The sequence below is a fragment of the Erythrolamprus reginae genome, chromosome 1 (genome assembly GCF_031021105.1).
Source record: "Erythrolamprus reginae isolate rEryReg1 chromosome 1, rEryReg1.hap1, whole genome shotgun sequence".
NCBI classification, from domain to species: domain Eukaryota; kingdom Metazoa; phylum Chordata; class Lepidosauria; order Squamata; family Dipsadidae; genus Erythrolamprus; species Erythrolamprus reginae.
Genome location: NC_091950.1, coordinates 336,885,669 through 336,899,990, shown reverse-complemented (window position 1 = coordinate 336,899,990; position 14,322 = coordinate 336,885,669). Strand labels below are relative to the sequence as shown.

General features: G+C 34.7%; 1 protein-coding gene across 2 annotated transcripts in view; it reads left to right on the top strand.

Moving 5' to 3' along the window:
• ARID4B (AT-rich interaction domain 4B) overlaps window positions 1–14,322 on the top strand; it is a 100,259-nt gene that overhangs the window by 49,453 nt on the left and 36,484 nt on the right. For both annotated transcript variants that reach the window (XM_070734001.1, XM_070734000.1), the window contains exons 11-16: window positions 175–320; window positions 1,008–1,080; window positions 2,012–2,106; window positions 6,386–6,483; window positions 7,594–7,849; window positions 13,145–13,308. In XM_070734001.1, coding sequence (XP_070590102.1) covers window positions 175–320; window positions 1,008–1,080; window positions 2,012–2,106; window positions 6,386–6,483; window positions 7,594–7,849; window positions 13,145–13,308 — 832 coding nt within the window. The remainder of the gene's footprint in view (window positions 1–174; window positions 321–1,007; window positions 1,081–2,011; window positions 2,107–6,385; window positions 6,484–7,593; window positions 7,850–13,144; window positions 13,309–14,322) is intronic.

Sequence of the window (14,322 nt, the reverse complement as noted above, 5' to 3'; positions counted from 1 at the left end):
TTATATCTGACTTGTTTAGAAACTCCTTAAATTTTTTAAAATTCAGACATAAGTTATTATTAGACATTTTTAAATTTGTTCATTTGACTCATTCATATAGTTAAATAGAAGAAAAAAACATATTATGTCTTTATGGGAGGTCATTCTATTCTAATAAAATTAATTTATTTACAGCTTTTGATCAGGCTTTAGAGTTCTGTAAAAATAGAACTGTGCCTAGTAATTGGAAGACCGAGTTGAAAGAAGAAAGTTCCAGTAGTGAAGCAGAAGAAGAGGATGAAGATGAAAAGGACAAAGACGATAATAGCAGTGAAGAAGAGGCAAGTGTAATCTTATAGTGTGATACGTTTGTATTACACTGCATGTGTCAAAATCTGTATTTGTGAATTTTCCTAGTCATTTTTATCAAGCTTCATACAAGCAGTAGTGAAAAGCAACATTTGATCAAAGGGAAATTCACTTGGAGAACTGTACTTGGATGCTTTATTCAGGAATAATAGCTTGAATAATAGAAGGGATATGTAAATGAAGTCATCATTGAGATCTTGAAACATCAGCAAATGTTTACCAGATTGAAATCCACAATAAACTGCATTGTTTTTTTAAAGGAGAAAATTGTATACCCAGTTCACAGCTTTAAACAAATAACATTCAACAGATTAAATTGCATTTAGTCAGATGTAATTGTACCAGTGTTTATTTTGGTACTCTAAAGCTTCAATCCAGTAGAAGCTTTCCAAGGAGTAGTTCCAAGGAAGCAATATTAATTTCTCAGTAGAACTTCATAAGGTTGTAATTTTTGTATAATTTTCTATATTTTCCCACAGTGGCTCTCTCTAAATATTTTGAAATAAAATAGATTTGAAAAAAGAATATTTTTTAAAGATTAAAAAATATATTGAACATTATAGTAAAATATAATAGTATGATGATGGTATTTTATTTCCTTGTTGGTTTTTTGAGATAACAGGCTTTGTTAATTTTGTTTTCTTTCTTTATTTCATTAGGAAGAAATAGAACCCTTTCCTGAAGATAGGGAGAACTTTCTGCAACAACTCTACAAATTCATGGAAGATAGAGGTGAGCATTTCACTAGGTTTACTGTATAGCTTGTTTAATTGTATGAGAATTTAATTTAGTTATGAATCACATTGCTTTTCATTCCTGGTAGTTGAGTATGTTCCTTTTTAAGATTTGCATTATTAGTTAATGAAGTGTATATATAGGAATCAAAGGTAATTACAAATATTTTAGTATGTAGTGTTACAAGGCAGCTTACTGTTAAATGTACACTTTAAAACATTAATTTAAAAGGCTATATTTAAAAAAACCCTCTCAAATATATTTATATAAGGTCCGCACAACTTCTAGGTTATCAAAACCAAGCGTGGCCTACCAAGCAGTACTGTCACCTATCAAGAGACTTTTCCCCAATTGTCGCAGACCTAAGCAAGCAATTAAAATACCTGCTGTATTTGGCAAATAAAGAATTATGGGGGCAGGAAGGAAAATTATCAATGGGATTCCACTTTCTTCCTCTTCTGAGGTCTTCCCATGATCCAGATCAGATGGGATGTTGGCAAGAACATTGTGGGATAAATATTAATTCCTGGTTATTTGCAAATGCAGGATGCAGGATGAATTTGTGTCCGTTTTGTAAATATTTTTTATCGTAAGGTTCCCTATTAAGTACTGCTAAGCTCTATTTTGTTCTGACTACCTCTGGACATCCTAGGTACGAGCTTCTGTAATTATTTGGATAATTATTTTATCATAAATATTGTTCTGCAGCTTAATTGGGAAGACAAAGCTTTAGTTGAATTCTCTACACATTTATTTGGAATAAGCAGCACTGAACATGGTTGTGATTATTTTTGGTGAAATGTGCATACAATATGTTACATAATTTTTGTGTGAGATTAAAGTTTTAAATTGATTTATTTTTAGTAATGTTAATCTGAAGAATTCTCACCATGCTCACATGGTTAATTAAAAATACTTTCTTTCATAGGCACTCCTATTAATAAACGACCTGTTCTTGGGTATAGAAATTTGAATCTCTTCAAATTATTCAGACTTGTTCATAAACTTGGAGGATTTGATAATGTAAGTACTATAAACAATGGTAAAAAGAAAAAAAATCTAAAATAACAATAATAGTGCCACTTTATGCAGCTATAAAAAGAGCTGTAAAGAAGATGAGAACACAACTTTTAAGTGCACTTGTGTATATTATTTGTTTTTCTTATGGAAATAATGTAACACAGTATTTGAATAACATTTCCCCTAACATAGACATCTATAGAGATAACTGTATATACCACAAAAATGTCATTAAACAAATACTACAAGATGCAATCCTTTTTATATATGAAAGAAGCCCTAGCACTAAAAGAATAGCATCTAAAGGAACCTTAAGGAACAAAGATATTTATACAGCAAAGTTGTAGCTTATGGAATATGTGCTCATTGTATTTTGTGCTTTTTGCAAGTATAGCAATTGCTTGGAATTTGGTTGTTTTTACATTTTGTTGCACAGTCAGATGTTTAGACTGGATTTGGCATTGTTATCTACCTATCAAGTCCTTCCCCATGATCAGGGAGAGGCAGATATTGTTTAATAGTATTAAAGATATCATTGCAGGATGTAAGCTGTTCCAAATAAAACTGCCTTTTGCATTTGAGTGATGGCGAGTCTGTCAATGCCAATAGCATTCAAGTGATGCTCCATTTATTTGGAATTGTTTACAATTTGTCTATTCATTGATAGTACTATTGGTATTATCTTTTCTGTTTTTTGTGATATATTTTTACTACTACTACTGCTGCTGCTGCTGCTCCTCCTCCTCCTAATAATAATATATTAGATTATTATATCCGAGGCGCAGCATACAAAATGTGAAATCCCAGCCAGGTTTTTTTTACGGGTGTTGGCCTTCATATGCACTGAGTTTTCCCCAAGAACCCAGGATGTTGTAATATATTGGAATTGCAATTGACATGTGGAAGTTTTGTCAATGTGCATATATGCTAAATGCTGATAATCACGAGGACTGCTTCATGGTTTTTTACATATATACTATAGTAATGCTTTTATTGTCAACAACTATTGCTAGTTGTTTCCAAACGTTTGATTTTCAACTGTATGGTAATGAATTTAAGACCTTTTTATAATAAATTAAATCATATGTAAATTGTTTTTTGACTCCTGAAATTCTCCAGGACCATTTTATCAATCAGAGGGTGATATTTTATTTTTCCTTTTATTTCCTTTCTATTCTACTGAAAAATTATTATTTTCTTCTAGATCTTGAATGCCTGCGAGCAATATAAATGTTGTACACAAACATTCCTGTTGGCCTATAGTTTCCTATGTTGTCTCTTTTGCTGAATTTTTTTAGAATCAGCTAGGTTTTGTCAATTGTTAATAAGCTGCTGATTTCTCCTTTTTGCAATACTTCATTAAGATGTTTAGCTATAATTGGATGCAAGGTAGTCAGCTATTTGAGGCAATCCTTCAGCTTGTTTGCAGAGGCGCTATTGTTGGTTGTTATTACAGATATCCCAAAAGCAATCTTTATTTTGTTTACCAATATCCAAAATTGTAATGTAATTTATGATGATGGCAGTAAATTGATACTTCCTTAAAGATATTAAGTAAATAAATGATAGAATTGCAGTCTAATATACAGGCAGTCCTCGACTTATGAACACAATTAAGTCCAACATTTCCTTGGATCAGCAAGGGAGTTAAATGAGTTTTGCCACATTTGTTAAACAAATCGCTGCAGTTCTTAAGCGAACCATGCAGTCATTAAGCAAATCTGGCTTTGCTTGTTGAAAGCTGGCTGTGAAGTTTACATATGATGATCATATAACCTCATTGCCCTGCCAATGTTATAAATTCATGCTGGTTACCAAGGATCCATATTTTAATTGACTGTAGGGGTGATGCAACAGTTATAAGTGTGAAAGACAGTTATAAATCAACTTTTTCAGAATCTTTGTAACTTTGAATGGTCACTAAAATTGTTGTAAGCCAAGGACTACTTGTATATTATTTACTGGAAAAATACACTGCTCAAAAAAATAAAGGGAACACTGAAATAGCACATCCTAAATCTGAATGAATGAAATATTCTAATTGAATACTTTGTTCTGCACAAAGTTGAATGTGCTGACAACAAAATGAAATTGATTGTCAATCAATGTTGCTTCCTAAGTGGACAGTTTGATTTCACAGAAGTTTTATTTACTGTTGGAGTTATATTCGGTTGTTTAAGTATTCCCTTTATTTTTTTGAGCAATATAGTTACTGAGCTGGTAGCAGTCCATTAATACATTTTATTGAAAAGTGAAAAGTGCAAGAAATTTCAAAATTTAAGTTATATTATGGTTTAGATTACTTAATGATTCTGTTGAGGAGGTAAGACTTGCTCATGTATCTAAAAATAATAACCTGCAAATATAAGGTAGATTAAAGGTATGATTATTAAGTGTGATTAAAATGGATAACATATAAGTGGTTTATTGAATATAAGTATCACAACATCATTAACATCACAATTTGTGAAATAGAACACCACCCTCCGGTAATATCTTATCCCAGTGTTCAGTGCCTAAGAACCTATGATTACAACACATGGATTAATTTAAAGCAGTGAAATGACTACTAAGTGGGATTTAAAATGGCAGCCCCAATGATAATTTGCAGCTATAATGTATTCAGTATTAATAAATTCATTAAATTAGAAACAAATCTGAAATTAAGAGCTACATATTCTTACCTATAGCAATGAAAACCTATTTTACACCCTACAAAATCAGAATTTATTCTAATTATCTATAAAATACAATAGATGCTTGAAATAAATCTTAATTGGGGGTTACCAGTTCATTGATTAATTTATATGTAATTTAAAATAGAATCTATTAATCACTTAGATATAACATATATTCTTCGATAAGGTAATATTGTTCCATTGATAGGAAGAAAAGTATTTTTTTAAATTGTGGTGAATGGCGATAACAGCCAGTAAAATTGGATGTCTTTGAACACTCAGCATGCCTTTAAGCAAAAATGTCTCATAACTTCCATTCTGGTTTTTGTTTGTTTTGGAGAAGGAAAGATTAGTCATAGCTTCTCCAAATAATTTATAAATCCAGCTTCCAAACAACAGAGGAATGATATATAAAAGGGAAGTAGTTAGTCATGTAATATAATTGCTTAAATTGGCCTTTGTTATAAATGCTATTATAATTAAAGCTATTGAATCATTAATGACAAAGCTAAAATTATTTAACTTTCATGTAATATTTGAAGAACAACCAAGATTATATAAATGAATTTACATGTACCTAACTTTGGCTAAAAATAAAACAGTTTGTTTTTTGATTAGTCTCATCATCAGTCTGTTCTGCAATCTAGTGACACACTGTTCCTCTATAACATAGATATCAGTGGATTCTAGTGATATGTCTCACTACACTGTATAGATTAGGCTACCTTTCTTTTATTCCAAGTCACTTTAACATTTATTTGGGTAATGTGTCATCATCTGCCACAGGAAAGCTCAAGCATGAAAAAAATTATAATCCCCAGTTTCCTATTAATTCAAAACATTTATATCGCTGCCCATCTTAAACCAAACTCTGAAGACCCCAATAAAGACCTGTCACTATAGTTAAACTTTCCCTTGCAGCCCAACAAATTTGTCCAATTTTCGTTTCACCCTATCCCAACATTTGGGGGGAAAGACTTGAGCAAATTTCTGAAAGTTAAAACTACAGAGGCATGCTGGACCTCAGGGGAAAGAGTGTTCCACTGGGTAGGGGATAACATGGAAAAGGCACACTTCTTAGTCCCCATATGATAGCAACATATAAGGGAAGGGACCAGAAACCATCCGATCTGGATGGACAAGCAGATGTCTTTCGAGAGGGGCAGTCCTATAAATAAATTGCCCCTTATTCAACTTAAATGTACAAAATTTTGATATATTATAGACAATATAGGTAGTTCAATTAAATCCTTTCACTTATAAACTTGTTTCATCCCTTTCCCCCTCTATTCTAGAGCATTTCTAGAACCAGGGCAGTTCATATTTGGAATGGGATAGCTATTCAAGAAGTGAAGGGAAAGGGACAATTCTATCATATGTCCTTGCACTTGTATATATATTATAGCCTGGCAAGTGCATCTTTAGTGAGGAGACTCGGGCAGATGAAAAAAAAAAATCTGTACATCAAAGCAATAAGAAATGATTTGTTTACATCCAGTTTTTACTTGAAATTTCAGACCTTGTACGTAGAATGATTTATTTTAATCATCAGTGTGTTCTTTATTTAAGCCTAAACAAAAAGCTATTCTTATTATATTTTACAGATTGAAAGTGGAGCTGTCTGGAAGCAAGTATATCAGGACCTTGGTATCCCCGTCTTGAATTCTGCTGCTGGATATAATGTTAAATGTGCTTACAAAAAGTAAGTAATTAATATAACATCAAAATGTGTGTGTGTGTATGTGTAACATTTTTTCTGATAAGTGAAAAGGAATGGAGACTAGTATAGATCTATTTATCTATGTTCTCATCAGCCAGTCATACTCTTACTGGGATTTGAAGCTGCAGATTTTTGCCAGCAAGGCAGTGGTGTTAACCTCTAGAGCAGTGTTTCCCAATCTTGGCAACTTGAAGATATCTGGACTTCAACTCTCAGAATCCCCCAGCCAGCATTCGCAGGCTGAGGAATTCTGGGAGTTGAAGTACAGATAACTTCAAGTTACCAAGGTTGGGAAACACTGCTCTAGAGTCTAGACCACAGGCTTGCCTCTGTCTCTCTCCCTCCCTCCCTCCCTCTCACTCTCTCCCTCCCTCCCCCCCTCTCTCCTACACACAGTGTGTGTGTGTGTGTGTGTGTGTGTGTGTATAATTAATATAATACCAAATGCTTCAGTTTGGCACTCAAAACATTTTTTTTACCTCATCCAAAAGTGCATTCAGTTGTACAGGTAGTCCTCAACTTCCAGTCGTTTATTCAGTGACCATTTGAAATTACAACAGCGCTTGTGACATATTCACATTTCACAGTTATCACCATTGCAACATCCCCACAGTCACTTGATCAAAATTCAGACTGTTGGCAACTGGCATGTATTTATGACTGTTGCAGTACTGTATGCCAAAATCATGGGATCACCTTTTGCAATTCTCTGACAAGCAAAATCAATTAAGAAGAAAGATTATTTTAACAACTGTGTTACTAAAATAACAACAACTTGGCAACTATGGCAAGAAAAGTCATAAAATGGAGCAAAAAATCGCTTAGCAACTGTTGCTTAGCAATAGAATTTTTGGGCTTAATTGTGGTCGTAAGTAGAGGACTGCCTGTTTTTGGTTCTAAAGCTGTCCTAGACATTTGCGCATGTTTTTAGCCTTTTACTAATTTCAGTCTTCCATCCTTAAGCCATTTATCTGGATCTTTTGTGACTCATTTCTAAACTATTGTAATTTAACTCATGAATTCATATCATCAAAGTGTAATTGTAAAGCAAAGCAATGCAAACTGATTTTGCTTGTTGCTGTCATCTTTTAGATATCTCTATGGATTTGAAGAATACTGCACATCAGCTAATGTTGAATTTAAAATGGCACTGCCAGAGAAAGCTTCAAGTAAATCCTGTAAGGAGCATGAAGAAGAGGTAAAAAAGCAGGAAGAAGTTGAGCTAAATGTAAAAGAAACAAAGGTGAAAAACGAGGAAAAAGATGACGAAATAACAGCAATGAACAAAACTGTCATACTAACTGAGAATGAAAATGAAAAAAAAGAAAACGATAAAACCTCTTCTTTGGTAAGCATGTCCCCCCCCCCCCCCAAGTTCGGTTTTAGTGTACAAATTATTTTTATTAAACATCTCGGGGAATGAATGGCATTTGCAGAGTTAAGAGCTTTAACTTATTTTGGACAAAATAAATCTTTAGAGGATTTATTAGTCAACATATTTACACTTCTGAATAAATATTAGCTTTTAAGAGAAACACTTTTATAAGGCCAAATCACAGGTTTTGTTTATTATTTCTTTATTTCTTCAATTTCTATGCTGTCCAACTCCCTGGGACTCTAGGCAACTCAGAGCAGAAATATAAAATATCAATAACAATACAAAAACCTCTAAAAACAGTTAAAAATAGTTTACAATTCACACAGACCACTGCATACCGTTCATGGCCAGATCTCGCTGGTTATCACCATAAGATCAGCAGCCCCAGGCCTGTCAGAAAAGTCAGGTCTTTATTACTTTCCAGAAGGCCAATAGGGTGAGAGTAGTCCAGATCTCAGGAGCTTACTGGTTTCAGGGAGCCGGAGCAGCCACAGAGAAGGCCCTCCCCTGCGAACTTGCCAGCCGATACTGTTTAGTTGATGGGACCCAGAAAAGACCCGGACACTTACCAGTCTCTGGGAGCTATGTGGTACAAGGCGATCTCGAACATAGTCTGATAATGACCAACACCTTGAATTGCATCCAGAGATCAATTGGGAGCCAGTGCAGTTTGCGGAGGATTGATGTGATGTGGGTGTACCTAGGTGCACCCATGACAACTTGCAGACCAACTATAGTCTCCAAATACTCTTTAGGGGTAGCCCCATGTAGAGTGCATTGCAATAAACTAACCATTAGGTGACAACGGCATGAATGACTGTGAGAAGAGCCTCCTGATCCAAAGAATCGCAATTGGTGCACTAGACGAATCTGTGCAACGGTCTTCCTAATTACAGCTGTCAAGCATTTGGTCTAATACTCAAATTACGAACCCATTCTGAGGGGGGCAATTTCTCCCTCCCTCCCAGAACCAAGAATGGACTGTCGATATAGTCTTTTGGAGGCAACGCCCACAGCCACTCAGTCTTGTCAGGGTTAAGTTTGAGCCTGTTAACTCCCATCCAGACCCTCACAGCCTCCAGGCACTGGCACATCATATCCACTGCTTCACTGAACTGACACCAGATGGAGATATATAACTGGATATCACCAGCATATTGTTGATACCTTACCCTGTGTCGTCAGATGATCTCACCCAGTGGTTTCATGTAGATGTTAAATAGGAGAAGAGAGAGGACCAAACACTGTGGCACCCCACAAATTAGGGGTCTGGGGGTCGACCTCTGTCCTTCTACCAATACCAGAGATAGGAGGAAAACCACTGTAACATGGTGCCTCCCACTCCCAGCTTCCTTTGTCATTGCAGAAGGATACCATGGTCAACGGGTCTAGATAATCCATTTCATCCAATGACCATAGGAGCTGGAGCGCCACCACTTTCTCTACAACCTTTCCCACAAAGAACAGGTTGGAGATTGGACAAAAGTTTTTTTTAATTCTGCTGGATCCAGGGAAGCTTCTTCTGGAGGGGCCTCACAACCGCTTCCTTTAATGGTCCCTCCCACAGTCTTGTCCACATCCTCAGGAGTCACAGGATCAAATTCATCCCACACAATAGGACTAAGACCTGCTCCTGTCATCTAAGTAGGAATTGCTCAATCAGAGTCCAGGTCCATCCGAATCTGGGTGACTTTATCCGACAGAAGGTTATTTGTGTCTTTATCAGCTTAACAATACTTTTAAAATGTTATTTAGAACCTTCTGGATTCCATACTACCTGCAAAAATTATATGCATGTGCTATATTTAAAAATGGATAGATCTGCATAATTTATATTTGATTACTGTTGTACTTTTTAGACAGTATAGTATCACAGATTGTAACTTTTTTTCTGTTCAAAGTTAAAAAGGAAGGGGGGAAGTAAACATGCATCTTTTAAATTAGAAAAGATTTGGGACTTGGAATTTACTTTATTAATTTAATCTTGCAATTGTTATTTATGTTTAACAAGACAAATGTTAATTACAGCATGGTGTTACTGTGTAATCAACAGCTAATGTATCATACCACTGATACTTGCAGTACAAGTGGAGGGTAATTATATCCATATTAGGGAGTTATTTTCTAGAACAAGAACATGTTCTTCTTTTGCATTCGTCACACTAGAAAAGAAGTGCAGAAATCATTCCAGAAACAAACTTTAAATCCTTATATGTGAACTATTTTAGGGAGAAGTTTAAAACTACAATTAGTAGAGTTACCATTCAAGTAATTCTATTGGTGGAAAGTGAAATTTCAATTAGTATATAAAGGCCTAGTTGTGTGGTGATTGAGACAAGGGGGAAAGTCAGGAAAAACAACATTATTTCCCCCTCTCCCCTTTTTTGTATTTTTTTTACAAGAATAACTTAATATATATAATCATAATAATAAGTCCTTGGAGAGGGGCGGCATACGAATCTAATAAATAAATAAATAAATAAATAGCAAACAAACAAACAAACAAACCAAAAGGACAAAAAAAGAAAAGACAAAAAAACAAGCAAAGGCAAAAACAACACCATTTGAGATGAGAGAAAAATCTTATTTCTCTCTTGGCTCCCAATCTTAAATGTTTCTTATCAAATTTTATGCAGTTATTCATATTGTTTAACACATTTACATCTCATAATTGGTCTTTTATATTTCTTTTATAATTCCTCTTTAGTTTATTGTTATTAAATACTGTACTTGGTTTTAAAATTAGCTCATTGCATCCTTGTCTGTTAGAATGTTCTTCTATATTAAGTCACTCTTTTCTCGCTCATTATTGTCTATATATACTCTACTATCTCTGCGAGTTCTCAGAATTTAATATCTCTATACTATTATTAAGTTTTCTTCCTTTTATCTTACCATTTATACCAATTGTCCCAAATTTGGTAATAATCTTTTTCTTTTAATCTCATGGTTAGTCTACTCATTTCTGCCACTTCAAATATTTTATTGTAGGTTGGTGGGAATTGTTTCTTTCTTCCATGATTGTGCATAACAAATCCTCGCCGCAGTTGAGATATGGATTATCAAGTATCGTATGTCTTTGTGTATTTTTCAGTCTATTATGCCCAATAGAAATATTTCAGGTTTTAGTTCTACATTAAATGATATCATTTCTCTTAACCAACATTGAATTTTTTCCCAGTATGTCCTGGCCCCGTGACATGTCCACCACATGTGGTAGTAAGCCCCTAGTTCTTTTTTGCACTTCCAACATCTGGGGGATGAGTCAGGGTAGATTTTGGCCAGTCTTGTCGGAACAAGATGCCATCGATAAAACATTTTATATATGTTTTATTTATAAGCTGTGGAGATTGTTAGTTTGAAGTTCCAGCTCCATACTCTTTCCCAATCATCTAATAGAATAATGTGTCCTATATTTTGGGCCTAGGTAACCACGACTTCTTTGACTCTTCTTCCATTTTGTAATTTGAAATACAGTTATAAAATCTTGAGATTATTTTTTCATCGGGGCCCAATAGTATCTTGGCCATTTCATGATAATTTTGAACTTAAAATGTTGCTGAATGAATTGTAGTTACAACCGGACCTTATAGCTGTGTCATGTATTGCTCAGGATAGTGCGCCGGGGCACAAATGCAGAACTTTAAAAAAGCTCCTGTGCATGTTCCGAAGCTAAAAGCAAGGTAGCTGTGCCTATGGCGCTTCCAGGAGAACCAGCTTGGGGGCATGGCAAGCCTGGGTTGCTGTCAGTTCTAGTGACCCAGATCACCAAGTTACTACCAGTTGTATAGAACCAGTCTAAACCAGGAGGAACTCACCTCTGGTATATTGTCATTTGCAACCTACCTTGCTGGCTTTCTACAACCAAAGCCAATAAGGGAGCCAGCAAGACGTTGCAGTCAATTGAGGTCTTTGCTTAACAATTTACAAATTCATTGTTTAACAACAGCAACTGTGACTTTTGGAACTGCTGTTGCTAAGTGGTGCACTTTTTCTATTTATGGCCCTTTTACTTAACAGTTGAATATCCTGTCTTAATTAAACAAAAACTATCTGTATAGGGACGCTTTCTTTAAAACAATCTGCTTTTCATGTTTTCTACTGTAAAGAGAGAAAGATAACCTTTGGATACAATCATTGCCAATGAAGGATCAATTAGTTTTATAAAATGACTTTTTTATTTTGCAGGCAATTTTAATTTTGTCAAGTTTGCCATCTTGCTGTAAAGGTTACTGCCAAATATATACAAACATACAACACCATGAAAAAATAACTTTGCAACCAATTCTCGTGTTTATTACCTTTGCTGTGTTTGTCTCTTTTAATCACATGTTCAACCATTAGAATCCATTAGTATTGTCCTAAGCGTGGCCTCTTTCCCCCCCCCCCCCCCAGGGATTGCTTTAAACAAGCTATCTCTTCCCCAGATGCTGAAAAATGCTAATTGCAAATTAACAAGCTCAGGTCTTTGACCTTAATTAGAGTTAGGCCTTGTTGCCTGACACTGACAAAACCCTAATCAGAATCAGCTTCTCATTGAGCGCTTTTTTGCCCTGTGGGTTCCCTGCTAAGAGCAATGAGTGCGCTAGGTAAACAGCTAGTACTAGCACATTCCTTTCAATGTGTACTCTCCAATACGTGCCTGCTTAATCACTTTAATCCCAATGAATGTAAATACAAATAACAATTCTCTTTTTGCTAGTTATCCCAGCACTGGACAAGCATTTTAAAGGGGAGCAGAGTATAGGAAAAGTGTTATATAACATTTGCCCATTTATCTGGTTTCTTTGTAAATAAAGTTCTAGATGTACTTCCTGCCATTCGGGTTATTCAGCTGTTTGGGTTGTATCCTTCTGATAATATAAAGCGAAGTAAAACTGAAGTTAAATCATAAACACAATCACAGTCATGTGGCTTTCTCTTAGTGATTGCTTAGCTTAATGACCAAGTAGTCTATTCCAAGTACATTGCTCTTTTTATTATAGACTTCCATTCTATTTCTTGCTTGAGGTCATGTCCATCATCCTCTCTCAAAGATGCTGGGCAGGGCACCAGTTTGCAAGCAAATTTATTCCTAAAGATGTGCAGTTTTTCATACCTAACAGTGAAGCTGATTCATAAGCATATCCACACCACACCTTTCTTAACAACAAAACATGAAAACAGATCCCTACAGTGGATGAATAGTAAGGATGTAGCATTAATTGATTGTTGGTTGTTGGTGTCTTTAATCGTGAATGATAGCAATGTTCCTCTTTCATACAGGGAATTAAAAAATGTTTTCAAGAACCTCCAAATGACCAAGAGAAAGAGTTAAGAGTAACCATAACAAATGATGACACCAATGTGGAATGTAAAGAAGACACAGAATGTAAAAATATGGAAAATCAGAACACCATTCCAGAAACTGAAGAAAAAGATATATCAAAGTAAGATTCTTTTGTTTTCCTTAAATTCTATGAGAGGAGCAACATGTTTTTAAACAGAATTTAACAAGATGTAAATTTTTAAAAACGTTGGAAGGATAGATACAACATTTCTTATCACCATTCTGCCTTACTCAGAAATTTTTGTTGGATATAATTTGTCTGGCTAGCCAGCTTATTTGTATCAGTGTTGTAAATGAATTTTTATTCTGGTGTTTGATTAATAGGAATTCTGTAGGTATTAAGGAGATTGTTGAAACATTTGCTAAAGTAGTTCTGCTCATTTTTCCACTTCTCACTCATTGTGTTTGGCTGGTCAGTATTTGACAGAATGAATGAATCAAGTAAAATCACTTGGAAAGGAACATAGCAGTATCTGTGATTTTACTGTCATTTACTGGAGTAGGGTTTCTAGGTAAATTTATCTTTGAGGCATTTAGATTTTGAGGAGGAAAGGACTCAGAATGAATGTGTAGGAGCTTTTCTGTTCAAATTTTATGTTGTGCTATTAATAAGACAAGTGAATTAATTTCTCAGTTAACTATACTACCTTATTGAGAATTGCTATTACCTTTTCATAAATTATGTGTTTCCATTGATTTTGTTGATGGAGTTTTGAAATTAGATTATGACAAAAACCTGCTATGAAAGTAGGGAGGTTAAGGAAAAGCAGCCTTTTAGAAACTGTAGGGAAGCACTGTAGGCATGGAATAAACTTGAGAATCATTTTGAAAAACTAAGTTGCCTTTAACTGTACTTTAGAATTCATTAGCATTTGCCATCTTTGAGTGTAAATGTTTTAACAATGTATCTGTAACCTACTGTAATGTTAAATACAGTGAAACCTCGATTTACTGAAGTTTGATAGACTACATGGCAATTTATGTCATTAACAAAATGACGTCATTGTTTAAATGACATACTGTTCATGACATAATTTGCATCGTTAACTTCACACAAATTACATAATTTGTGTCATTTCATATAATGTTCTCACATAGATGCAAATAAATATAC